This window comes from Mesoplodon densirostris, chromosome 18 (assembly GCF_025265405.1).
Source record: "Mesoplodon densirostris isolate mMesDen1 chromosome 18, mMesDen1 primary haplotype, whole genome shotgun sequence".
In the NCBI taxonomy this organism is placed as follows: Eukaryota; Metazoa; Chordata; class Mammalia; order Artiodactyla; family Ziphiidae; genus Mesoplodon; species Mesoplodon densirostris.
In genome coordinates, this window is record NC_082678.1 from 50,913,469 (window position 1) to 50,939,502 (window position 26,034).

General features: G+C 52.4%; 3 protein-coding genes across 4 annotated transcripts; all 3 read left to right on the forward strand.

Annotated features, from left to right (window-relative positions):
* The first annotated feature begins 214 nt into the window (after positions 1–214).
* On the forward strand, positions 215–3,839 carry ALDOC (aldolase, fructose-bisphosphate C). The gene is made up of 9 exons (XM_060080824.1): positions 215–317; positions 1,400–1,521; positions 1,607–1,818; positions 1,932–1,986; positions 2,081–2,241; positions 2,366–2,449; positions 2,695–2,869; positions 3,010–3,209; positions 3,339–3,839. Exons 2-9 carry the CDS (start codon positions 1,410–1,412, stop codon positions 3,432–3,434), a joined length of 1,095 nt encoding a protein of 364 aa, XP_059936807.1. The 5' UTR covers positions 215–317; positions 1,400–1,409; the 3' UTR covers positions 3,435–3,839.
* Positions 3,840–5,574: 1,735 nt separating this feature from the next.
* On the forward strand, positions 5,575–18,326 carry PIGS (phosphatidylinositol glycan anchor biosynthesis class S). The gene is made up of 12 exons (XM_060080952.1): positions 5,575–5,638; positions 5,919–6,058; positions 6,143–6,254; positions 10,085–10,174; positions 10,602–10,693; positions 12,489–12,696; positions 12,979–13,121; positions 13,839–13,953; positions 15,240–15,385; positions 15,944–16,044; positions 16,832–17,042; positions 17,391–18,326. The coding sequence occupies exons 1-12, from the start codon at positions 5,605–5,607 to the stop codon at positions 17,664–17,666; spliced, it is 1,668 nt and encodes a 555-aa protein (XP_059936935.1). The 5' UTR covers positions 5,575–5,604; the 3' UTR covers positions 17,667–18,326.
* Positions 18,327–19,448: 1,122 nt separating this feature from the next.
* On the forward strand, positions 19,449–25,225 carry UNC119 (unc-119 lipid binding chaperone). 2 transcript variants are annotated; one of them, XM_060080953.1, is made up of 5 exons: positions 19,449–19,780; positions 23,273–23,386; positions 23,902–24,004; positions 24,116–24,288; positions 24,554–25,225. In XM_060080953.1, the coding sequence occupies exons 1-5, from the start codon at positions 19,558–19,560 to the stop codon at positions 24,664–24,666; spliced, it is 726 nt and encodes a 241-aa protein (XP_059936936.1). In that variant the 5' UTR covers positions 19,449–19,557; the 3' UTR covers positions 24,667–25,225. The 2 variants fall into 2 exon arrangements, with proteins under 2 accessions (XP_059936936.1, XP_059936939.1); XM_060080956.1 differs by lacking the exon at positions 19,449–19,780 and adding an exon at positions 22,517–22,642.
* Positions 25,226–26,034: the final 809 nt, after the last annotated feature.

The window sequence follows — 26,034 nt, forward strand, 5'->3', positions numbered from 1 at the left end:
CCATTTCCTGCCCATGGGGCCTTGGTGGCTGGCCCACGAGGCGGGAGGGGGACAGTGCGCAACCACCTCGGAGATCCCAGCAGAGTAGTCACTCCACCTCGTCGCCCCGCCTCTGCGGGCGTGGCCTCGCTACTGACTCCAGTCCTGGGAGAGGGCGTGGCCAGGGCGGGGAGGTGCTGGCCCCGCCCTCCGGGGGAGTCACGTAGCTCTGCAGTCGCCGCAGCCTCATTTACGGGAGCCGGGCTTGGAGCCACAGCTGCTGCGGACCTGAACCCGAGCTGCTCCTGTGGCTGCCGCAGCTAACTCGCCGCGCACAGGTGAGGTCCGGGGCGAAGCGGGAGTTGCTCAGCATCTCCGCTTCCTCTCCCTGACTCTTCTTTCTGCCTTCCTTACCCTGCTCCCGGGGGCCCCTGGATGTGCCTTCTCAGCTCTCTCCTTACATTCTCTCTCCTTTCTGTCCACTGGAAACCCCACACCACTGCTCAGCTTCTCGCACACCACTCCTTCCTCTTACGCTCTTATGCAGCTTTGCCAACCCCAAATCTTCTGCCTACTGGATTGTTCCTTGGGGTTAGCCTCTCTCGCCCAGACCATTTTAATCCCAGCCTGCCTCTCCTAGGCTGAGCTCCCTCTCCAGTTCTCCTCCCTTCATGGCCCCCCTGGTCTAGGTCCTTCCGCCTGACTAGTTAGCCTGTCTCACCATCATCTCCCCACAAGTCTCCTCCCTGCTGCTCCTGCATCTCTCCCTCTCTCTCCCCTCAGGCTCTCTCCTCATTCCTTTCAACCCTGATCCTGTGCTCCCATTCTCCTGACTGCCTAGGCAGTTAGGTTCAGGGAATGGAGAAGAGGTTATGGAAGCCTGTGGCCGTGTTTTGTGCCACTCCTCCTCCCTACCCCCACTCTTTTCCTCCAGAAGCTGAGGGAAGAGGGGTGATGGGTAATTTTGCCTCATTCCGAAGCCTCTGAAGTAAGTGCATTTTCCCTCAGGGCCCTGCTGAGGATGAGAAGAGGGAAGTTGGAAAGGCCAGGGCTTATGCCCACCTGAAGAAGGGGCCAAATTCGGTGAAAAAAGGGTTGGCATCTTTATGTGGGCAGTAGTTTCATTAGAAGACCTGCAGCTTTGGGGCTGCTCACCTCCCCACCCCCACCCTGGGGCTGGGAAGGGTGCCCAACAGGGACAAAAGGAGATGTGGGAATTGGGGCCCTGAGCCTGCTGGCTGTCAGAGGGATTGGTGCCATTTTAATGCCCAGGACCCACGCCAAGGACGGCTGCTGCCCTGTTCCCAGCCCCTCCTTGTTGGGTGGAAGGAAACGGCCATGCCTCTCCATATGGACAGGAGAGGAAGCAGCGGAGGTAGTGGGTGGGGTCCAGCTTTTATACCTTGTTTCCGTTCCACAGAACTGTCACCATGCCCCACTCGTACCCAGCCCTTTCTGCTGAGCAGAAAAAGGAGTTGTGCGACATTGCCCTCCGGATTGTGGCCCCAGGCAAAGGCATTCTGGCCGCAGATGAGTCTGTAGGTAGGTGGGGGCCTGTGGTCAGTGGGGAAGAGGTGTCCAGGGAGCCCTGGGGATGACCTTACCACCCTACTTTGTTTGCCCCCAGGCAGCATGGCCAAGCGGCTGAGCCAAATTGGGGTGGAGAACACAGAGGAGAACCGCCGGTTGTACCGTCAGGTCCTGTTCAGTGCCGATGACCGTGTGAAGAAGTGCATTGGAGGTGTCATATTCTTCCATGAGACACTCTACCAGAAAGATGATAATGGTGTCCTCTTCGTCCGTACCATCCAGGATAAGGGCATTGTCGTGGGCATCAAGGTGCAGCCACTGGCCCTGGATGGGGGCTGAGCATGGAAATAGGTGTGTGGGTGTGAGGGGTGGCAAGCGGAATCCTGCCTGGGTTCAGTTCTGTGCCTGTGTTTCCCCTTCAGGTTGACAAGGGTGTAGTGCCTCTAGCCGGGACTGATGGAGAAACCACCACTCAAGGTATAGGAGGGGTGGGCTTCAGGACCACAGGGTTGTTGGGTGGTTGCTGCTGGCAAACAGGAGCAGAGTAATGAGGCTGGCACTATGCCTGCAGGGCTGGATGGGCTCTCGGAACGCTGTGCCCAGTATAAGAAGGATGGCGCCGACTTCGCCAAGTGGCGCTGCGTGCTGAAAATCAGTGAACGCACACCCTCAGCACTTGCCATTCTGGAGAATGCCAACGTGCTGGCCCGCTATGCCAGCATCTGCCAGCAGGTGTGCCTACTATGTGTGTGAGAGGGGGTCAGACGGGTGCTCTGTGCCTGGTGGCGAGAGGGTTACATGGCTTTCTTCCACCTTACCTACTGCCCATCCCAAGATACTCTGCTCTTACCTGCAGAATGGGATTGTGCCTATTGTGGAACCTGAGATCCTGCCTGATGGAGACCATGACCTCAAACGTTGCCAGTTCGTTACAGAGAAGGTGAGTCCACACCTGGGCACAGACATATACCACAGAGAAAGAGCCTGACAGGGAGCCTGTTCCCCACAGTCCCTGGCTCAGATGCAGGCGCCTTCCTCAAGCACTCTTTTACTTGATCCCAGAATGTACCTGTGAGTCTGACCTGTACCCACCCTCACAGTCATGCCCACCCAGCCCTAGACAGGGAACATAAGGTAGTGAGTGGCAGGGGCCCAGAACCTTAGTAAACCTCCTCTGATCCCCAGGTCCTGGCTGCGGTGTACAAGGCCCTGAGTGACCATCACGTGTACCTGGAGGGGACCCTGCTCAAGCCCAACATGGTGACCCCTGGCCACGCCTGTCCCATTAAGTATAGCCCAGAGGAGATCGCCATGGCAACTGTCACTGCCCTGCGTCGCACTGTGCCCCCAGCTGTCCCAGGTACCACCCTGCTTCCAAACCTGTTCCTTTCCCTAAGACCCATTCTCACGTTCTTCCCCCGTTCTTGTGACCTCCAGGGGTTCCTTACCCTGGAAAAATAAGGAGTGATCAATCAGTTTGTCTTCTCTTCTCCACCCTAGGAGTGACCTTTCTGTCTGGGGGTCAGAGCGAAGAGGAGGCATCTCTCAACCTCAATGCTATCAACCAATGCCCCCTTCCCCGGCCCTGGGCCCTCACCTTCTCCTATGGGCGTGCCCTGCAGGCCTCTGCACTCAACACCTGGCGAGGGCAACGGGATAATGCTGGGGCCGCCACTGAGGAGTTTATCAAGCGGGCCGAGGTTGGGAGCTAGAGGTGGTGGGTGGGGAGGTGGTGTGTAGCCAGGCAGGGTCAGCACCCAGAGGCTGTAGTCTGGGAGGGTTCAGCACCTGTGGACTGGGTCGGCCTACTTACCCCCTTCCTTTTGCAGGTGAATGGCCTTGCGGCCCAGGGCAAGTATGAAGGCAGCGGAGAAGATGGTGGAGCAGCAGCACAATCCCTCTACGTTGCCAACCACGCCTACTGAGTACCCACTCCATACCACAGCCCTCGGCCCAGCCACCTGCACCCAATTTTGCCTGTAGTTACGGCCAGGGCCAAGTAGCCATGAAGAGTGGAGATGCCTCCACCCAGCACTGAGTCATCTTCCTTTTTTCTCCTCCCCTCCCCTCTCCGATTGCTGCACCTGGGACCATTGGATGGGAGGATAGGGAGCCCCTCATGACTGAGGGCAGGAGAACTTGCTAGAAGTCAGAGCAGGATGCTTGGGTCTCCCCCGTGCCCCTGCCAGCCCCCACAATTTCCCCATGACGGGGTTGCTTCTCCTTGGGCTCTCCTTGCCCACCCTCTCTCCTGGGATCAGAGGGTAGGGCACCAGAGCTGACTCATGCTTTGGGTACATACCACATAGCAAATAAATGGTAGCAAAACATGCTACTTTGTCTGTCTTTTTTACACATCCAGTTCCCACCTCCCAGTTTCTGATCTCTGCTGACTCCTGTCTCTGAGCCCTCTCCGACTGTGGAGGTGGAGAGGGTGGGTTTTGAGTTTTACTGGGCTTTAAGTTTGGGGGGGAGGGGCACACCCAGTCACCATTCTCAGCTCAGGCTCTTGCTGTTGATGTCCGAGGCTGGAGCGTGGCAGTATGGAGGGCTGTGAGTCTTTCGGGAACTGCCACTTCAGAGGCACTTGGCAGCAGGTGCAGAAGGATGGAGTGAGGCAGGACTCAAGCTACTTCTGAACGCAGCTTTTGCACATGGCCCCAAACTGGGATAAGAGGCGATGGGAGAAGTCTCTCACCTCTCAGCTGTGTTGAGCCCTGCTGAGGCTTGACACATTTCACCAGGGGGAGCCACTGCAGAAGGAGCACCTGGGTTGCCCAACAGGGAAAATGCCCAGGGCTCAGCGATGCCCGACACAGCAGGGTATCTAGCAGGTTGCCGAGAGCCATTGCTCACTCCCATTTGGGATACATAGGGGCACAGAGGGAGCCAATTTAAGGGTCTGGGCAAGAGCAGACCTGGTGAAGTCTCATAATGAACTTTGACCACTTAGCTTGGACGTGGGGCTGTAGGTGGAGCACCGGGGTCTATCTGAGCAGATGAAAAGAAGAGAGAACCTGCTGTGTGTTCTATGTGAACTGGGGAGGCCATGCTCTGTGTGAAGTGCACAACCAATGCTCCGCCCAGCTAATTATTGCAATATGGGAGTGTAGGCTCAGTGTGGCCTGATCTTGTATTAATAAAAATAGCTCAAACTTACATAGTAGTCTCCTGCCAGGCCCTATTCTAATCACTTTACAGTTGTTAACTCATTTACTACAACAATTCTACATAAAGTAGATACTATTGCTATCCCTATTTTATTTATTTATTAAAACAATTTTACTTTTCTTGGCCCCGTCACGTGGCATGCGGGATCTTAGTTCCCCGAATCGAACCCAGGCCTCCTGCAGAGTCCTAACCATTAGACCGCCAGGGAATTCCCTGCTATCCCTATTTTAATATGAGGAAACAATCACAGAGAGGTTAATTAACTTCTCAAGCTCACTCAGGTAAAGTGGTGAAGCTGGGATTTGAACCCAAGTGATCAGGATCATCCAGAATTCTGTGCTCATGAATTTTCAAGAATTTTAAGTGAGGTATTCAGACTTTAACAAGTTGTAAATGAATTCAAATGAATTTTAAAAATATTAAATGAGCTAAATATCCTAAAAAGGTACTATTAGCTTGCTGCTGCGAAAGAGGAGCTCTATAATAGGGATGATAAACAATGATCGTGATAAGCGACTTTCCGTGTGCTCTTTCCATGAATGACCACATTTTAGTCAAGTATCTCCATTTTTCAGATGAGAACACTGAGACTTAGAGCTTCCCGTGGTCTCCCGGCTAGTATTTAACAACTGCAGAGTTTGCGCTCTTATTCCCTGGGCTAGGAGTGGGTTCCACAAGGAAGCGGACGGTGTCTTCCAGCAAAACCGAAACCCGCACAGCTCCTCAATAGCCGGGACAGCATCCTTTCAAGCTCTGGGAGAAGCCCTCTGCGCACCCCGCCCACCCTTCGTCGGTTTTCGTCTGGAGTGCCGCTCGTGATTGGTCACGATCGCTGCCGTGGGCACGCCCCCTCCTTGCGGGTTTCCGATTGGGGGAGACTTACGCAGCTCCTCCCCTCGGCGGCAAGAGCGGTTGGAAGCGAGTATGGCGGCCCCGGGGGCCGCAGCTACAGACTTAGGTGCGGTGGCATTCGGGAGGGGGCTGCGGCTCGCGGATCGCGAGGGAGGAATGTGGGGGTGGGGACTGTGTTGTGCCAGAGTTCTCGCGGATGGGGGTTCGGGGTTCGTCTCAGGCAGGATCCCTTCAGACTAGGGTCCGGGCCCCTCGCCGGGGAATCCCTTCGAGTGCGGGCTGAGAGGTTCTGAGTACAGGTTGCCGGGGCTCCTCCGCGTCGGGGGTGGGGCCGGCACCCGAGCCCACCTCTGGCGGCGCCTCAGTGGATCCCCCCGTGTCCCCAGAGGTGGTTCGAGGCAAGCGCGCCGCCCTCTTCTTCGCCGCGGTGGTCATCGTGCTGGGGCTGCCGCTCTGGTGGAAGACCACGGAGACCTACCGGGCCCCATTGCCTTACTCCCAGATCAGTGGGCTGAATTCCCTGCAGGTAAGACCTCGGTGGTGGAGGACCAGGGGACAGCCCACCGGCAAGATGGAGACTCACTGATGGCCCTGATGCTTCTTCCCGCAGCTCCGGCTCATGGTGCCGGTCACTGTCGTGTTTACCCAGGAATCAGTGCCATTGGACGACCAGGAAAAGCTGCCCTTCACCGTTGTGCATGAGAGAGAGATCCCTCTGAAGTGTGAGTTCCTGATCAGGGCTGCCTTTCTGGTCTGAGTTCAGTCCGCAGATAGGTTGGATAGGAGGAGCATGGGTATCCCGTAAAGGTGATTACAAACTTATTAAAAGACCACTTTGAATGAACAGTGTGTTTGCTAAGAAAAAAAGCAGCTTTAAATTCAGTATTCACCATTAAAGGGGCAGTTTTATTCATAAAACGGTTGTGCTACCTGATCAGAAGTAGGTGATGCTCATTACGGGATAGGGGAGGATGTGGGATGTAGTGGAATGAACACAGGGTTTGGAATTAATTTGGACTTACATACGGGCCTTATTCAGTTTAACATTAAATACTTTACGGAGTGTTAGGCACGTAGGTATCAGGAATTTGGGGATGAATAAGAAATTGATATTGGTTTCAAGAAATTCATAGGTAGGGGAGAGAGACAAAGAAATCACAGAAGTATATAAGTATATAAGAAACAGAGATTGTACTTAAGAAAGAGACTATAACTGTCTGGAGGAAAGAAAGGTAGACAAGGTTTTGAGGGCTGTAATTTTTAAGCCAGATTTTTAAAGGATGTGTAGGAATTCAAGTTAAATAAGGAGGAGAGGGAGGGATAACACTAGTTAGTAATAATGATAGCTGATATTAGTTGTTCATTAGTTGTTTCACCAGAAACTCAGTGAAACACTTTACACGTGTTGCTTCATTTAATCCTAACATTATGATCCCCATTTTAAGTCTCTTGTCTCTTTTATTATATACCAGCTCTCCCTACCCCATCCCAATATACTTGTTTTCATTGATTTGTTGGAGAAACCAGGTCATTTGTTTGATAGAACATCTCACATTCTGGATTTGGTAGATTTCTTCCTCCTGGTTTCATTTAACTTATTTTTCTAGTATCCATATTTCTTATAAACTGGTAGTTAGATCTAGAGGTTTACTTAAAATCAGGTTTTTTAATTGTTTAAAATTTATTTATTTATTTGTTTGTTTGTTTGTTTATTTAATTTATAATTTGGCTGCGTTGGGTCGTCGTTGCTGCACGCGGTCTTTCTCTAGTTGCAGTTGCAGTGAGCGGGGCTACTCTTTGTTGTGGTGCAAGGGCTTCTCATTGCGGTGGCTTCTCTTTTTGCGGAGCACGAGTTCTAGGTACACAGGCTTCAGTAGCTGCAGCACGCGGGTTCAGTAGTTGCAGTGTGTTGGCTCAGTAGTTGTGGCTCGAGGGCTCTAGAGCGCAGGTTCAGTAGTTGTGGCGCACGGGCTTAGTTGCTCTGCAGCATGTGGGATCCCCCCAGACCAGGGTTCGAACCGGTGTCTCCTGCATTGGCAGGCAGATTCTTAAGCACTGCGCTACCAGGGTAGTCCTAAATTTATTTTTTGGCCGCACTTCATGGCATGCAGGATCTTAGTTCCCCGACCAGGGATCGAACCCGTGCCCCCTGCAGTGGAAGCACAGAGTCCCAACCACTGGACTGCCAGGGAAGTCCCCAGGTTCAGTTTTTTTTTTTAACATCTTTATTGGAGTATAATTGCTTTACAGTGTTGTGTTAGTTTCTGCTGTATAACAAAGTGAATCAGCTATATGTATACATATATCCCCATATCCCCTCCCTCTTGCATCTCCCTCCCACCCTCCCTATCCCACCCCTCTAGGTGGTCACAAAGCACCGAGCTGATCTTCCTGTGCTATGCAGCTGCTTCCCACTAGCTATCTATTTTACATTTGGTACTGTATATAGGCACATATATGCAATGGAATATTACTCAGCCATAAAAAGAAATGAAATTGAGTTATTTGTAGTGAGGTGGATGGACCTAGAGTCTGTCATACAGAGTGATGTAAGTCAGAAAGAGAAAAACAAATACTGGATGCCAGCACATATATATGGAGTCTAAAAAAAAAAAAGTGGTTCTGAAGAACCTAGGGGCAGGACAGGAATAAAGATGCAGACGTAGAGAATGGACTTGAGGATGTGGGGAGGGGGAAGGGTAAGCTGGGATGAAGTGAGATAGTGGCATGGACATATATACACAACCCATGTTCAGTTTTTTTTTTAATTTAATTTTATTTATTTTTTTATACAGCAGGTCCTTATTAGTCATCGATTTTATACACATCAGTGTATACATGTCAATCCCAATATCCCAATTCATCAGACTGTGATTTCTTTTTTTTTTTTTTTTTGCGGTACGCGGGCCTCTCACTGTTGTGGCCTCTCCCGTTGCGGAGCACAGGCTCCGGATGCGCAGGCTCAACGGCCATGGCTCACAGGCCCAGCCGCTCTGTGGCATGTGGGATCTTCCCGGACCGGGGCACGAACCCGTGTCCCCTGCATCGGCAGGCGGACTCTCAACCACTGCGCCACCAGGGAAGCCCCCATGTTCAGTTTTTTAGGCAAGAATACTTTACAGTTGGTGTGTTGTACTTCCTATCGTGTTATATCATGTAGTGGCCTGGTTGTTTCACTTTGGGTGATACAAAGATGATTATTTAGTTCAGATATTGTCAGCTTGATTTCTGTATTTTAGTTCTCTGTCAGCCTTTCACCTGATGATTTTAGCATCTGTTGATACTGGAATCCATTTCATTAAGTTGCAAAATGGCAGTTTTTAAATTCTGCCATTTCTTCTGCATTCTTCTGGAGTTCTGTAAAGAAGAACTTTCCCAATAAATTTTAGGTTCAGCTTGTCAAGTTCCAAGTGGCGAAAAAAATCCCTTTGGGATTGCCTTACATGTTTAGATTAACTTGGAGAGAATTGATATTCTGAGAATATTTAGTTTTTCCATCTAGGAGCCTTGTATGTGTTTCCATTTTATTCAGATCTTCTTTTATGTCATTGTGTAAAGTCCTGTTTTTCTTTTTTTTCCTTACAGTTTTGTACATGTATTCCTGGATATTTTTATATTTTTTATTGTTACTGCAATTGGGATTTTTAAAAATACTTGCTTTTTTAATTAGATATTGCTGGTATTTATTAGAAAGCTACCCATTCTTGCATTTTCTTATAATAGTTTTTTAGTTGGTTCTCTTTGATTCCCTTTGAAAATAATTATACTACTTCAAAAAGTGGCCATTTTGTCTCTTTCTTTCAAATATTCATGTTTCTCTTTTTTCACTTATTGCATGGGTCAGGAACTTCAGGAAGAACAGTGCTGAATAATAGAGGAGATAGCAGGCATCCTTGTTTTCGCGCTAATTTTAATGGAACTATAGTGTTTTGTCATTAAGTGTGCATCTTATTTTTATCAAGAATGTTCACTGAGGGCCTCCCTGGTGGCGCAAGTGGTTGAGAGTCCGCCTGCCGATGCAGGGGATACGGGTTCGTGCCCCGGTCTGGGAGGATCCCATGTGCCGCGGAGCGGCTGGGCCCGTGAGCCATGGCCGCTGGGCCTGCGCGTCCGGAGCCTGCGCGTCCGGAGCCTGTGCTCCGCAACGGGGGAGGCCACGACAGTGAGAGGACCGCATACCGCAAAAAAAAAAAAAAAAAAAAAAAAAAAAAGAATGTTCACTGAGTTTATTTTGAGACATCTATTGAAATGATCATATGGTTTTCCTCCTTTTACCTACTAATGTAATGAATATTGTAATAGATTTCCCTGTGGGGAGGGTACTTCAGGTTGAAGGTGTACAGCGAGAGGCAGGAGCTGGGCAGGTGGAAGAGGTGGAGTGTCATGTATTTATATCATCCATGCAGAAATCATTAGAATTGGCTGTTGCTTCTTGGTATTTCTCTGCAGACAATCATCTTGCTCTCCTCGGACACTGGACAGCATTAGAGCTGGAAGGGTGGGCAGAGTCTGACACTTGCTCTTCTCATCCTGCTTCTTTCTTTTCTCTAAGACAAATTGAAAATCAAATGCCGTTTCCAGAAGGCCTATCGGAGGGCTTTGGATCATGAGGAGGAGGCCCTGTCATTGGGCAGTATACAAGGTACTAGGAGGGGTGATCATTTTAACAGGAAGCCCTCTTTTTCATTCTGATCTCTAAGTGTATAGTTTCCATATCTTGTCCTTTTTTTCTTGGGGCGGGGGGCGGGCGGCCTGTGCCGTGCGTCCTGCAAGGATCTCAGTTCCCTGACCAGGGACTGAACCTGGGCCACGGCAGTGAAAGCCCAGAATCCCAACCACTAGGCCACCAGGGGACTCCCTCCATAACTTGTCTTAACTCCAAAACCCCTCTGGGAAAGCTGGGGATGAGATACCTTGTGTCTCAGCCTGGGCCACCGAGGGCCAAGCCTGCCCACAGTGTCAGCTGGGTGTGAGCGGGAGGTGGAGTGATGGGTTAGGCACCGTGTGGGAGCCAGAGGGAGAGGGAATGGTGTTTGCGCTCCTGATACACCACCTGTTCTTGTCCCCAGAGGCAGAAACCATGTTTGCTGAGCCATCGGAGCATGCAGAGGGCTCCCTGACAGTGTACGTGATCTCTGAACACTCCTCACTTCTCCCTCAGGTAGGGTGAGCAGAGAGGCTGCGGACATGCCTTCTCCCTTCAGCTTGTCCTCTCCTACGTCTCCTCCTTGCAGTATTGCTGTCCATTCCTTCCGTTTGCTACAGAAAACTCTCCTCAAGTATTTTTTAAAAAGAATGCAAATAGGGATTGTTTTCATTGACTCTGGGTCTTTCTAAATCCAAGGCTTGTATGTGGTTAAAGTTCCATTTTTTAAAAAAAATAAATTTATTTGCTTTTTTTATTTTTGGCTGTGTTGGGTCTTCGTTGCTGTGCGCAGGCTTTCTCTAGTTGCGGCGAGCGGGGGCTACTCTTCCTTGCGGTGCGCGGCCTCTCATTGTTGTGGCTTCACTTGTTGCAGAGCACGGGCTCTAGGCACGCAGGCTTCAGTAGTTGTGGCACGTGGGCTCAATAGTTGTGGCTCACGGGCTCTAGAGCACAGGATCAGTAGTTGTGGTGCACGGGCTTAGTTGCTCTGTGACATGTGGGATCTTCCTGGGCCAGGGCTTGAACCCGTGTCCCCTGCATTGGCAGGCGGATTCTTAACCACTGCGCCAGCAGGGAAGCCCTTTTTTTTTTTTTTTTAATTTATTTATTTATTTATTTAGGCTGCATTGGGTCTTCTTTGGTGCGCGGGGGCTACTCTTCGTTGAGGTGCGCGGGCTTCTCATTGCAGTGGCTTCTCTTGTTGCGAAGCACGGACTCTAGAGCACAGGCTCAGTAGCTGTGGCACACAAGCTTAGTTGCTCTGCAGCATGTGGGATCTTCCTGGACCCGGGCTCGAACCCATGTCCCCTGCATTGGCAGGCGGATTCTTAACCACTGCACTATTAGGGAAGTCCTAAATTTAAAGTGGAAAAAAAATCAATAGGGTTAAAGAAGCTGGTTTGAATGGGCTGTGATGATAATATGAACAATACATTGACCTTTTCAGTTTCTGAGCAAAAGGCTTGGTGGGAGCTGTACAGCTACCATTTTATTTTTTAATTTATAATGAAATATTTAATTATTACAAGAAGATGAAGGCAAATTTTAATAAACATCCATGTACCCACCCCCAGCTTGAAAACTATAATACAGCCCTGTGCATCTCCATGATTATATCCCATTCCCTTGCAGCCAAAGGTGACCATAGTTTGTATGTATCATTTTCATATTTTTCTTTCAAGTTTTATCACATATATCTCTGTAAACAATATGTTTAATTTTATATATTTCTGAACTTTATATAAATGCCGTAACGAAGCGCGTGTTCTTCTCCAGTTTTCATTTGGCTTGACCTTTATGTTTGAATCATCTATGATAATATGTCTAGTTGAATCTAATGCATTCATTTAAAATTCTGTCTAATGTTTCATTGTATAAACATATCACAATTTATCCATTCTGTTGCTGACAGGCATTTGGATTGTCTCCAGTTTTATCCTATTACAAATAATGCTGCTGTGAAAATTCTTGTATTTGCCTCTTTGCCATTTGCCATTTACTTATATCAAACTTTCCCGTTGTTTGTTTATTCTTGCTCAGCATGCCGTCTCTTAGTCTCCAGCCCATGAAGATAGAGCTGTTGCCTGCACCTATGTCAACCGGGAAGGAGAAGGGAACTGAAATGAATGAAAACACTCATATATACCCATAGCTCAGAAATGTTGACATAATAGTTCTCAGTGAATCTAGAGAGAGGTGCAGGCCTGTTGGTCGGTGGCAAAAGGCCAGATTCTCAAAGACAGGAGCCAGAGTGCTCTTCTGCTTTCTTCCCTGAGCCGTGGGCATTCTGTCCCCTGCTTGCCCCTCATAGGACATGATGAGCTACATTGGGCCCAAGAGGATGGCAGTTGTGCGGGGGATAATGCACCGGGAGGCCTTTAACATCATTGGCCACCGTGTAATCCAAGTAGCCCAGGCCATGTCTTTGACTGAGGACGTGCTTGCTGCAGCCTTGGCTGACCACCTCCCAGAGGACAAGTGGAGCTCTGATAAGAGGCGGCCTCTCAAGTCCAGCTTGGGTAGGCTGACCGGGCTGTGCCACGGGAAGGGAGAGGGAAATGAATTATGTGGAGACAGTGGGGCAGGAGGGGAAGCTGCATGCAAATGCTTCACTCCTTTCTTCTGTGGGTTCATCTGTTTCTTAAAGCACTCAGTGTTCCTCATCCCAGTTTTATCCTCCCTTTGTGTCCATGATGGCAACCAGCCCCATTTCAGAGGAGAACCAAGTTCAACTCAGCCAGGGGTACAGGCTGCCTTTGATCCACAGATGCCTCTGGCTTCCCTGACTCCTGTTTTTATAGGCTATGAAATCACCTTCAGTTTACTCAACCCTGACCCCAAGTCCCATGACGTTCACTGGGACATCGAGGGGGCCGTCCGGCGCTATGTGCAGCCCTTCCTGAATGCCCTCAGGGCTGTGGGCAACTTCTCTGTGGACTCTCAGGTGAGGCTGGGAGCAAGTTGAGGAGCCCTTTTCCCCGCTGCACCATCCTTTTCCAAGTCCCTCCATATTTGGCATTTACAAGTGTAGTCTGTTCTTCCAGCTCTTTGAGCTTGCTGATTTGCCAGGAAATTCCTGTGTATGTATATGGTTCTGGGGTCTACTTTTCCTCCTTGGTGTCCAGCCTGGGGAGTTCTGTCGATGCTTGTTAAAAAAGTAACTTCCTTATGGCTCCCTCTGGAACTGTATTCACCAGTTGTGCCATCCTAAAAATTTATTAAAAAACAAACAAAAAAACGTCCTGAAATATGTTAATGTAGTAACAATAAAGATGTGATGAATGTAGTCTTCTGAATTACACAGTGTCCTTTTAGGGAAAAGGTGGGAGACATTTTTATCAGGTCTTGGTAGCGGGAGAAATTACTTCTGAATAACTGATTTGATTTGATCTTGTGGACACTGAATTATGCTATTCTTTGTTTAGGCTGTGAGAACGCCTGGTAAAATAATGTGGTGTTCAAAACATGAATTTAGTGTGTTAACTTTACCCTTAGCTTTGTTATTTTTTTCCCTACTCCTGTTTTCTCTCGGCCTTGATTTTTGTCTCTTATATTTTGCCCTGCCTAATGGTTATCTTTTTAAGGCACCTCAAATCTTTTGGGGGGACAAATTGGAATATAGCTCAGTAGACAAATAGCATGCTCCCTCTTTGCTCTACAGATCCTTTACTACGCAGTGTTGGGGGTAAACCCCCGCTTTGACCCAGCTTCCTCCAGCTATTATTTGGCCGCACACAGCCTCCCCCACGTCATCAACCCAGTGGAGTCCCGGCTGGGTGAGCTCCTGACGATGAGGGTCTTTCTGCCAGGCCAGGGAAGGACCCTGAAGGCTCAGCCTGGGGTGGGAGGCGGGTTGTATATAGCGATGGCTCCCAGGTTGGGTTGGTCCAAGGGCGTTGAGGAGGTGCTGGGCATTTAGGCTCCTTTTTCACGATAGTCTGTTGACATCTCCATCTCCACACGGTCACATCCAAAAGCATTGATTAAACATTCCCAACACTTTTTATAAACAAATGGATAGGTTGCATCTCCCTCCCTGCAAGCCATCTAGGAAAAATATGGCCACACGTGTAGGAAAGCCAACAGCAGAAGTACATGAAGGCAGAATTTGAATTGACAGTTCTGCTGATTGAGGCTGAGGAACCTTGAAGCTGGGGTTCCAGTTTTTCATTTTGGCGCTGGTACCTCAGAAGAGTAGGTAGTACAGTACGGTAGAACTGTAATAGAGGCAAACCAAAGGGAGTATATCACTAGTTGTGGAATTTTAGGCACCAGGGTTAGGCCAGTGTGGACCAAGGGGTATGGGTGGGGCAGCACATGAGGCCTTGGCAAATTCCTCCTCCCTCCCTTCTTTCCTCCCTCCCTCCCTCCCTTCTTCCCTCCTTCCCTCCCTCCCTCCCTTCTTCCCTCCTTCCCTCCCTCCCTCCCTTCTTTCCTCCCTCCCTCCCTCCCTTCTTCCCTCCCTCCCTCCCTTCTTTCCTCCCTCCCTCCCTTCTTCCCTCCTTCCCTCCCTTCTTTCCTCCCTCCCTCCCTTCTTTCCTCCCTCCCTCCCTCCCTCCTTTCCTCCCTCCCTCCCTCCCTTCTTTCCTCCCTCCCTCCTTTCTTCCCTCCCTCCCTCCCTTCTTTCCTCCCTCCCTCCCTCCCTTCTTCCCTCCCTCCCTCCCTTCTTTCCTCCCTCCCTCCCTCCCTTCTTTCCTCCCTCCCTCCCTCCCTCCCTCCTTTCCTCCTCCCTCCCTCCCTTCTTCCCTCCTTCCCTCCCTTCTTTCCTACAAGGTCCAAGGGACTGCTTTATGGCAGTGCCGAAAAAGGTGGGAGGCTGTTGGAGGAGAGGCGATTTAGGGGCAGTTTGAGGCTGAGGACTGCACTTCATGTGTGTGGCACATCTCAGGAGAATGCTGAGGTTCTTTACCACAGAAACCCAGGCCTGGAGGATATCCTAGTGATTATCAGTTGGGGAAAATGAGGCCCAGAGTGAGTGAGCAGCAAGTTAGAGGCTGACCTGGGCCTAAGACCTAGACCCAGCGTGTTTGGTGTGCTGACTCCCCTTCTCTTTGTGCCACAGGATCCAGCGCTGCCTCCCTTTACCCCGTGCTCAACTTTCTACTCTATGTTCCTGAGCTTGCCCACTCCCCGCTGTACATTCAGGACAAGGATGGGGCTCCAGTGGCCACCAACGCCTTCCACAGCCCCCGCTGGGGTGGCATTATGGTATGTTCACACCACGGAGACCCCAGAGCCCAAACGTCAGGGGTGTTCCTTGAGACTGTTCCTTCTGTTGTTCCTCTGGTGTCCTCTGTGGCCCAGCCTGGGTTGGGGGGTGGTGGTGAGGTGCTGTGAGCTCGTGCCCCCCACCGCCCCCCGCCAGCCCCACTGCTTCTTATTTCCATCAGTGTTTATATAGTAGCACCCTTTTGCACTTGCAGTTTGCGCTGACTTAGGACTATTCTGTGTATAACTTAGATCTTGGCCCTGTTTGTGGGAGTCTTAACAAGGTTGGGAATGTTGTCTCCCCTGTTAGATTGGAGTTTCTCATGGGTAGGAACTGTAAAATGGAATAAAAAATATTTCTTTAACAAGATTTTTGAGGGAGTAGGGGAGATAATTTATATAAAGCTCCTAATAGCAGGTATTCCAAAAATATGAGGTTCGTAATTTTTAAGGAGCACAGAGTATGTCTTCCTTTCCTCTCATGGCCTCCAGAGTGTCTAGGGCAGAGCTGTGCACAGTCCTGGCATGATGTTGAGGCACCCTTATTTCCCCCTGCAGGTATACAATGTGGACCCCAAAGCCTACAATGGCTCGGAGCTGCCGGTGAGAGTCAAGGTGGACATGGTGCGGGTGATGGAGGTGTTCCTGGCTCAGTTGCGGTGAGGTCCTGGGGGATCCACTTGGGGGCGAGGCCACTGAGACTGACCACAGTCTCCTGGGCTGACTGCAGTAAACCCTCACTTGGCAGGGATACCTTGGCTGTGCCTGGAGCCCCAAGGAAACCAAGAAAGGTTTCCAAGGATCACTTCATCCTTCTCTTAAGAAAGACTAGTTGTTGACAAAAAGTGTTTTAGGAAAAACAGGCTCATGAATGTCAGGTCCATAGGCTTTGATTAGGGATGCTTAAGAAAATAGCTGTTAATTCTTGTGCGAACGGATCTATTGATAGTGGCTTCCTGATGCCCTGTGTTAAGTATTCTAAGGCTGTGTCTGGGCTCATCAGGGAAGAGGATTCTGATTGATTAGCAATGTGTGCCATGGTGCAGGAATAGAGAGGCACAGCACACATGCCTTGTCAGAGGTGGTCATGGATCATCCCTTAAGTAAGGCTCAGGGGCCCCATTTGTCCAAAGAGAGGGTAGACAGGGTGAGGGGATTAAACTAGTTGGTGTTAATTAGAAATATTTTAGCCATGGAACCTTTTTTCACACAAGATCTTAGAATATAGAAACAATATAGAAACAGGTAAAAGTGAAAAGCCACTGGTTAAAGTGGGGCTTGGGGCTCTGTGTTACTTAGTGTTGCTGCTCACCCCCTAAGGCGCTAAGGCACTTCCTACAGCCCCTGTGGTTCTGGGTGAGATCGAAAATCCTAATAGTTATTCTAGGAATCCTAACCATCTTCTCCCACCTTCTGCCGCTTTGACCTTCTTTGCTGTTCCTACAGGCTGCTCTTTGGGATTGCTCAGCCCCAGTTGCCTCCAAAATGCCTGTTTTCAGGGCCTAAGAGTGAAGGGATAATGAGCTGGGAGCTGGACCGGCTGCTCTGGGCTCGGTCAGTGGAGAACCTGGCCACAGCCACCACCACTCTCACTTCCCTGGCCCAGCTTCTGGGCAAGATCAGCAACATTGTCATCAAGGACAACGTGGCATCTGAGGTAAGCGGGCAGGGGATGGACTCTGTGGCCTAGGACTGGAGTGGCCAGCAGGGCCCAGGGTGTGGTGAAACCAGAGAGCCATTTGAGGTCCAGAGGATGTGTGGGCATGCCATCCTTGAGTGCCCAGGCTTCCCCTAGAGGTCAGTGCCAGCTCCCCTGTAAGGAGTCTTAAGTGCGGGTGTGAGATGTTAAGCAGGCACTAAGAAGATACCCCCTAGCCCTTTTATACCGGCCTCCATATATCCTGGGCAACCTGCCTGGTAGATGGAAGACACAGTGAGGCCCTCTCCCACCCTCCCCACCAGCCGATGCCTAGGACTTTTTGGTAACCCCCTACCCCCTTCCTAGGTGTACAGGGCTGTAGCTGCAGTCCAGAAGGCAGCGGAGGAGTTGGCCTCTGGGCACCTGGTCTCTGCCTTCGTTGCCAGCCAGGAAGCTGTGACATCCTCAGAGCGTGCCTTTTTTGATCCCTCACTCCTCCACCTCCTCTATTTCCCTGATGACCAGAAGTTTGCCATCTACATCCCACTCTTCCTGCCTATGGCTGTGCCCATCCTCTTGTCCCTGTTCAAGATCTTCCTGGAGGCTCGCAAGTCCTGGAAAAGGCCTGAGAAGATAGACTGAGCAGGGCAGCATCCCAGTAGGAAGCCTTCCTTTCCAGCCAGGAGGGGAGGGGTTAGATTGAGAGGCGCATAATGGGGCCTGCCACAGATGACTTGTCTCCAGCCTGCTCTGTTGCCACTCCAGCAGTCAAAGTATAACACTCCTTCCTATTCTTCTGACTCAGGTCCCTCCCACTCTTCATCCCCCCACCCCCCACCCCCCATCCTCAAAAGACACATCATCTGGGCCTCCTTACCCGGCCTGAACTTGAAGGCCCTTTTCTATCTCCCTCTGGAGCAGGGGCAGCTTGTGCTTCTGCCCTGTTCCTCACAGTCCTCTTGCACTGAGAGGGAGCATTAGGGGAAAGCCCTGGGTTGGATTCTAGGGCCCTTCCCTCCACGCTTCTCTCTAACCCCTCAGGGAGAGCCCTAGCACGCTCTCATAGAAGGGGCCAAGCACCTGTCACCTCTGGGACCTTCTCCTTTACTCCCCTCCCTCCTGGCTGGCTACACCTGTTGGGTGCAGCCTGATGCTGGGTGTGGCAGAGGTTCCCTTCACCCTTTCATAGAGGCAGTGTGGTGAGCGGGGAAAGTTCTGGACTTGGGATTAAACATGCCTGAATTCAAACCCTTGCTTCTGTACTTATCATCTGGGGAGCTTTGAACAAGCCACTTAACCCTCTCTGAGCCTCAGTTTTTCATTTGTTAAAATAGTACTAATGATACCTCCCCTACAAGTTGGTTGTGAGGATTAAATGGGATGAGCATGTGATAGTGTCTGGCATATTCTAGGCTCTCAAGAAACATTGGTTGAATGTGAATTGGAACGATATGAAGTATGAGCATACCTTTCATTCACATTCGTGTGTAAGTAATGGTTTCCTGGTGTCTGTCCTCCTGGGCTCACTGGTCCATTTTGCTTCCACCTGGCCATGTGCCCTTCTTGCGTTGATGTCCTGGAGGGCCCTGTGGTGGCTGGACATTGTAGGCTGTTGTCCTTCGGTACGTCCTGGGTTGTCTAGCAGGGGGTCTGGGAGAGAATAGCTTGTACCAGTGTAAGCCCTCAGATACTAACTGATTCATAAATTCAAAACAAGAACATACAGTTGACCCTTGAACAACATCGGGGGTGGGGTGCCCACACTCTGCATTCAAAAATCAGAGTATAATTTATATTTGGCTCTGTTGATCTGCAGTTCCATATCCAGAGATTCAGCCAACCTCCCATCGTGTAGTACTGTAGTACTTTCTACTGAAAAAAATCCACAAATAGGTGGACCCACGCACTTCAAACCCATGTTGTTCAAGGGTCAACTGTATTGAGCACAGGCTGCACGGGGCACTGTGCTAGGTGCTGGGTATTATAGAGAACAAAGACAGGATATCCACTTTCACCGAACTGGTCTTTTAGGAGGCGGAGTCAGTGAGCAAATGAAACTAATTTCAGATAATGCCTTAGAAAGAAAAAACAGGCTGATCAGATAGTGACTGGGGGTGTTTGAGAGGGTCTCTGAGCAGATGACATTTGAGCTGAGACCAGCAGGACAAGAGGAGGCCATCTGGGGGAAAAGCATCCCAGGCAAAGACCCTGAGGCAGGAACTCGCTTGCGGGGCAGAGGGAGGGGCGGAGTGGCTAGAGCACAGCGAGTAAGAAGGAAAAGGTAGCCAAGACCCCTTAAAATCCCTACCGAAAAAATGAAAGAAGCCCAGGGCGGGCCGCCTCCCTGCCCCGGGTGAGTAGCCCAGGTGGGCGGGCGGTGGGCGGGGCCAGTACCGGGCCCACCCAGGGGGCGGGGCGGTACCTGGGGCCCCTGCCCGGCCGGGGGCGGGGTTGCGGACGCTTCCCCTTCCCTCGGCTCCCGCCGGCGCAGGCAGCTGCCGCGGCAGCGAGCAAGCTGCGGCCCCGCGAGGCCATGAAGGTGAAGAAGGGCGGCGGCGGCGGGGCCGGGACGGGGGTGGAGCCCGCTCCAGGGGCCTCGGGCCGGAGCGTGGAGACCAAGCCGGAGCTGCAGGCGGAATCCGAATCCGGGTCCGAGTCGGAGCCGGAGGCAGGCCCGGGGCCCAGGCCGGGGCCGCTGCAGAGGAAGCAGCCGATCGGGCCGGAGGACGTGCTGGGGCTGCAGCGGATCACGGGCGGTGAGCACCCGCGAGGGAGCGCCACCCGCGGGCGGGAGCGAGAGAGCACGAGAGGGGGCCCTCGAGGCGCGCGGAGCCCGGGCCCCCGCCCCCTTTCCCGCCCTCCCCCCGCCTCCCCTCCCCCTCCACGTCTGCCTCCAGGCCTGAGATCTCATGTTCCCCCTAACCTTGATCTCTCTCTGCGCCCCTCTTGTCCCTTTAGAGATTTATTTCCACCCCACGCCTTCCTTTTTCAGGAGTCCATCCCCCTTTCCCAGGTGGAAGTGGAGCAACACCTGCAACTGTGACCCCTTCCCCACAGAGTCTTCAGAGCCCTTTGAAGATTTTCTCTGCAATAATGAGGAAGGGGGCTGAGTGCAGTCTACCCTCAGTCTCCTCCACCCTGGAGGCTAGGTGGAGGCTGAGTTACTAGGGTGGTATCAAAACCCTCAGTTCTCCCCGACCATTAATGCCTTCGCCCTGGACACCCCAGGAAGTCTGGGGCCATCCCCCTCCCCAGGAAAGGACCTGAGGAGGAAGCTTCAGTGGGTTGGCTCTGGGCGCTCTCAAGGGAGTGGGTTAATGCCCACCCTTAGCCTGGACTAGGGCCTGTCCTGTTTTGGGAGGCCAGGTCTCCACTGTGGTTGAGTTTCTGAGCTGGACTGCCTAAATTGAAGTTCCAACTTTGCCATGTAATTGACTGTGTGACCTTGGGCTAATAACTTCACCTCTCTGAGCATATTCATCTGTAAAACGGGGATAATGGTACCTACCTTGCAGAGCTATTGTGAAAATAAATCCTCTCATTTTGCACCATGACTGGCATGCTGTGCATGCCCTGTAAATAGGGCTCTTTTATCAATAGTACTGAGGGCCCCACAGGACTGCTCATGGCTGCTGCCTAGAGGCAGACAACTGGGCATTCAGGGCAGGGGACGGCGTCACCATAGGCAGAGAACAAGGGCTGGAAAGTCTCATGGCAGGGGCAGTGGCTGAGCCTCAAAGAACAGAAGGCGTTTGGAGTGGCCTACTACCTTGGCCTCATTGATTAGTAAAACTGCCGCAGCTCCCTCTGAGAGAGCAACTCTTGGGGCTCCCCTGTGGGGGTAGGGGCAAGATGCTGGAGTGGACCTGAGCTCTGGAGCTGCAGGAGCAGCAGAGCCCAGGGCTTCCAAACAGAGCTGTGGAGGAGACCATAATGGCAGGTCTAGGCCTGTGCGTCTGGGTCCTCGGGGGACCAGCACCTCCCGTCTCTCTGAGCCAGGCAGCAACCATTCTTGGCTAGGCCCCCAGAGCGCTGAGCTGCCTTACCCAAGCAGGCACTGGTAGAGGGAGGGGGCCTGGCCCAGTCCGATGTTGGTGCCAATTGGGCTGTAATTGGCAACAGCAGCATTTAAGATTCAGGTTAGCTCTGGGGCAGAACTTCCTTATAGGGTGTCTAACTTGTCCAGGTCCTAGGTAACTTTAGAGGTTATTTTGCACCTATGGGGGCTTCCAACCCATGTACAACCGTGTGTCTCTGAATTTGGAGGAAATTTATAGCCCTTAGAGACGTGGCATCTGCTGTAGATGAGCAGAGGAAGAGTCTTCACGGGAGCCCTTTCTTTTGTAGAAGTTGAGAACAGGGCTCCAGGACTCTCCCCACTGACACCCCTGCCTGGTCTCTTCTGACCCTAATCGCACAGGTCTGAGGTTTTTTGTTCCTGGATTACTGAGCCCTGAATCCAGCTTAGGAAGCTATTTGTGGCTGAGGGGAAGGGAGCAGTTGTGTTCTGAGCCTTCGGCCAGTCTGCCCCTTATCTGGCCTGACCCTGGGTCCCAGGCCTCATCCTCCTCTAGCAGAGGGAGGGAGTGGAGGTGGTGTCGTGAGCTATGGGCCTCTCCTGTTCCTCACTTCCTCTAAGGACAGAGGAGTTGATAGGTTGAGTTTGCGGTAGAATAGACTGAGGTCATACTGCAAGTTGTTCTCGAATGAGAGGAGAGGCTCCTTAAGTTAGAGAATGGGGGAAGAAGGAGGGCTTTCTGGGGAGCTGGGAGTTGGGCAACTAGGATGCTGTTCCCAGTTCTGCCACATCCTCTCCTTAGGCCCCGCACCCTCCTTCTACATCTTGGGATTAGTGCTTACTTTCTGTGAAAATAAGGTGTGTACAGGGTGAGGTAGGAGTTGCCTACTTCCATTCCTCCTCCTCACCTCTCACCACCATGAGCTGTGATGGGCAGACCAGGGCTCAGGCCCCTCCACAAGCCCTATGTAGTCCCTGCTGGACCCCAAGGTGCCAGGTGGCTACCAGGAGGGCTTCCTGGAGGGGGCTGCCCCAGGCTTGAGGGAGAGAGAATGACTTTACATTCACTTCCTCTTCCTGCCCCAGAGGGATAAGAGGTGGTCGAGGGGCCTGGAGGGTGATTTCCGGGCCTCTACGTGGAGGATGTGATGCTATGCAGGCTGACAGCACCAGAGCCCCCACTGTACCTCTCTGTTCCTTCCTATTCGCTGCCAGGGCCTCCTTGAGTGCTTGCAGTTGCTGCTGCAAGAGCAGTGAGGGTTGGATCAGGCCCTGGTATTTCTAAGCTTCCTCAAGCAGGGCCCACCACTATTCCTGGTTCCTCTTCTGGGCTCGAGGACTCCCCTTACCCCATGCACACCCCCGATGCACCTGCCACACCCTATTACTGGCCTTGCCTGTACTCTTCTCTCTGGGGGTGGCTCAGCATCAAGGCTGGATGGATGACCTTTGAGGGGGTTCCCTCTGTTTGCTAAGACCTCCTCCTGCTTGAAGATCAACAGGGATGGGAGCAAAGGTGGCTCCCTTCCCCCCAATATTCCAGGCTCTGGGCTTGAGCCAGCAGAGCTTTGGCTAAGCTGCTTAAGGGAGCTGGGTTTGTGTAAGCCTCTTATGGGGAGAGGAGGGGCCGGGGTGGGGGGTGAGGAGGGATAGGGAAGGGGTTGTTCGCTTGCCCCAGCACTACCCAGCTCAGAGAAAGTCCTTGATTGACACACCTAGATATGTGCCAGGGGTGGCTATGGGGTGGGGGCGGAGGCATCCTCTCCCGAGGTGGAGCTGTGTCACCCCTGTTAGAGTGAGGTTCCTAAAAGCAGGGCTCTATCTTCCCTCTCATGGTGGCGGGGGAAGGGCTCCCCGTCAGATTAGAGGCTCATTTGGTTAAACGTCACCGAGCCAGTCCTGGCAAAGCAGAGGCTGGAATAAGGGCCCTCAACCCCTGTGTGGGCGGCAAAGTGTTGGGGAGGTGACCTTGTCCTCCACCCTGCCCCTCCCTGACCCTAGAGGCTATCAGGATGGAACCATTTGTCTCCCATTAGATGCCAATGGCAGAGTTATGTCTCCCGCACACTGTGGGTGCTCCCCCAGGGTGGGGGCTCAATTCTCTCTTTCTGTAAGGCAGTGACCTTAGAAGCAGGAAAGGTGGAGCTAGTTCGGGCTTCCACTAAAGCTGAGTTGGCAGCAGGGGCTTCTGGGCAGGCCCCTTCCTTGCTCAGCCGCCCGTCTTCCCTAGACTACCTATGCTCCCCTGAGGAGAATATCTACAAGATTGACTTCGTCAGGTTCAAGATTCGGGACATGGATTCAGGCACTGTTCTCTTTGAAATCAAGAAGCCCCCAGCCTCAGGTGAGTGGGTTGGGTGGGCCATCGACAGAGGGAGGTGGGCGAGGGCTGTGAAATGGGCTGCCCAGGGACTCCTCAGGCCACAGAGGAGTCGGAGCAGAGCTGGGATTTGCACCCAGGCCTTCTCAGGAGACACCAGGCAGGGGGGCCTCTGCCTGGGGCTGGGCCTCTTCTTTTCCTTCCCGTGTGCTCCTGGGGTTGGACATCTTGGGAAGACAATCCTGCCTCTTCAGTCCCTGCCAGCCTGCCCCCTGCAGGCCCCCTTGGGAGCTGCAGCCCCAGAGGCCCCAGGTCTTTTTGTCTCTTGCGGCTCAGGGAATCTCAGTTGAAATTGGTGACCCGCTGACCAGCTGGAAGCAGTTGGAAGCATTCAGCCAGTGGTCTGAACCCTCAATATACATCAGGATCTCCTGAGGAGTTTTGAAAAATTCAGACAGATGAGGGCCTTGGGGTGAAAGCCCGGGTGGGCATGGGCCCCAGCCTGAAGCCCACTGAGCCCCAGCTGGGGTGCATTACAGAGCGGTTGCCCATCAACCCACGGGACCTGGACCCCAATGCTGGGCGCTTTGTCCGCTACCAGTTCACGCCTGCCTTCCTCCGCCTGAGGCAGGTGGGAGCCACGTGAGTCACTGGGCCGGGGTGAGGGCTAGGGGTGGGGGCTGAGGTGCCGGTGAGGGTGGTAGGGAGCCCTTCCTGAGTCCCAGCTCAGCCCCGCCCCCTCCTCTCACTCAGCGTGGAGTTCACAGTGGGAGACAAGCCTGTCAACAACTTCCGCATGATTGAGAGGCACTACTTCCGCAACCAGCTGCTCAAAAGCTTTGACTTCCACTTTGGCTTCTGCATCCCCAGCAGCAAGAACACCTGCGAGCACATCTATGATTTCCCCCCTCTCTCTGAGGAGCTGAGTGCGTGGGCAGGGCCCTGTGGGAGGGATACAGGGGGACTCAGAGAGACCAAGTTGTGGGGACTGTGGGTCTGAGCCCCTTTCTTCCCTCCCTGGGTCTCTTGTGTCCGGCCACCATTCGTGTGTCACCTGTAGGGAAACTGAGGCTCAAAGAGGCTGGGGGAACTCTTTGTTCAGCTTGTCTGCGTCCCCTAGTCCTGAAGCCCTTGCAGTGGCCTGGCTCAGGCTTCTGACCTTTGCCCCAACTGGCTGGGTCTCTCTTGCAGTCAACGAGATGATTCGTCACCCATATGAAACACAGTCTGACAGCTTCTACTTCGTGGATGACCGGCTGGTGATGCACAACAAAGCAGACTATTCCTACAGTGGGACGCCCTGACCCCCAAACCAGCCCCTACCCCAGGAGGGCCCGGGGCCCGCAGCCGTGACCACCCCAGCACTCACCTGTCAGCCCCAGGTCTTCTGCCTGGGCAGTGCTCCAGAAGCCCTGAACCCTGAGTCAGTGTTGGGAGGGCGGGTGCCTGATGTCCCCCGTCCAAGTCTGTGCAGCCCATGGGGCCTGGCACGTGGGGTGGGGTGGTGGGAGGCTGTTTGCCTCCATAGCCAGGAAGACCTCCCGTGGGAGGAGTAGCCAGGACTTCCGGACAGCCAAGCTGGGCCTCTTGGGCCCAAGTTTCAGAATAGTGTTCCCCTATCCAGGCTTTGACTAGGTCGGGGCAGGGGGTCCCATTCCCTGTCCCCTGCCCACCACTGACAGGCCATTTAGAGTCGTAAATTCACAGAGGAAGGTCCTTGTGGGGTCTGGCAGTTAAGCCCTGACCGCAGCCCCAGCCTCTACCATCAGGGGCTGAGATCCTGCCTGAGGTGTGAGAGGGACCTGCCCAGATTGCAGCCTGGGGTAGGGGCTGGACCAACTGTATATAGTTTTCAATAAACTCTTTCTCCTTTTCTGTTCTCTGGTTGTGGGCCAGCATGTGCGTGTGGTGGTGGCTGAGGGGGCCGTGATGTGGTCCCAGGGCTCTCCTGTCTCCTAACCCGCTGCAGCCTGACCCCACACCCGGCATCTAGAGTCAGCATTTAGTATGTGTTGCAGCTGGAAAGGGTTTTTCCTTTGATAAGGAAGGAGACCCAGGCCTTGAGAGGGGAAGCTTTGGCCAAAAGTCATAGCCAGCCCTGAAGAACAGAGAGAGGCTGGGACAAGGGCCCCCGACTCTACGGTGGGAGGGGAGGTGTTGGGGAGGTGGCCTTGCCCTTTACTCCACCTTCCCTGACCCCCAGAGGCCACTAGGACCGTTAGGTTGTCCTTTTAGCCCTCATCAGTGAGAGAAGGCTGAGGCCTGGAGCCATCTTGCCCTCAGCTCCCTTGGGGAGGCCCCCTGGCCCAGCTGCCCTGCATCTAACACCACCCCCAGTCCTACCCCAGACCCAGAGGAGGTCTTCATTTCCTTAATGGAGGAAGTTCAGGAACTGAGATGGGTGGAGTTTACTGCAGGGTTTACAGCTTACTGTTCCAAGCGCCAATTTGGATACACGTGGCGCTAGTGCTCCCGCTCCCTCTCCCTCTCTGGGCTGAGGAGTTCATCTAACCCTGAGAGGCCTAGAAGGGCTGGAATTCAACTGGGTTCTGTGGAGCACTTGCTGGGGGCCAGGACCTGGGCTGAACTCTGGGATTCTAAAATGAGTGAGACACAGGGATCAAATACCTGTCCCTAGAATAAGATGAACTGGTCATACAGGGGAGCAAGAG

Bases quoted from the DNA above. Each gene is read 5' to 3' on its own strand.
- UNC119 (XM_060080953.1), top strand. From the start codon at position 19,558: ATGAAGGTGAAGAAGGGCGGCGGCGGCGGGGCCGGGACGGGGGTGGAG. The intron at 24,005-24,115 runs GTGAGTCACTGG...CCTCTCACTCAG, and splicing joins CTGAGGCAGGTGGGAGCCAC to CGTGGAGTTCACAGTGGGAG. The intron at 24,289-24,553 runs GTGCGTGGGCAG...TCTCTCTTGCAG, and splicing joins CCCTCTCTCTGAGGAGCTGA to TCAACGAGATGATTCGTCAC.
- ALDOC (XM_060080824.1), top strand. From the start codon at position 1,410: ATGCCCCACTCGTACCCAGCCCTTTCTGCTGAGCAGAAAAAGGAGTTG. The intron at 1,522-1,606 runs GTAGGTGGGGGC...GTTTGCCCCCAG, and splicing joins GGCCGCAGATGAGTCTGTAG to GCAGCATGGCCAAGCGGCTG. The intron at 2,242-2,365 runs GTGTGCCTACTA...TCTTACCTGCAG, and splicing joins ATGCCAGCATCTGCCAGCAG to AATGGGATTGTGCCTATTGT.
- PIGS (XM_060080952.1), top strand. From the start codon at position 5,605: ATGGCGGCCCCGGGGGCCGCAGCTACAGACTTAG. The intron at 10,175-10,601 runs GTACTAGGAGGG...TCTTGTCCCCAG, and splicing joins GTCATTGGGCAGTATACAAG to AGGCAGAAACCATGTTTGCT. The intron at 16,045-16,831 runs GTGAGGTCCTGG...CTGTTCCTACAG, and splicing joins GTGTTCCTGGCTCAGTTGCG to GCTGCTCTTTGGGATTGCTC.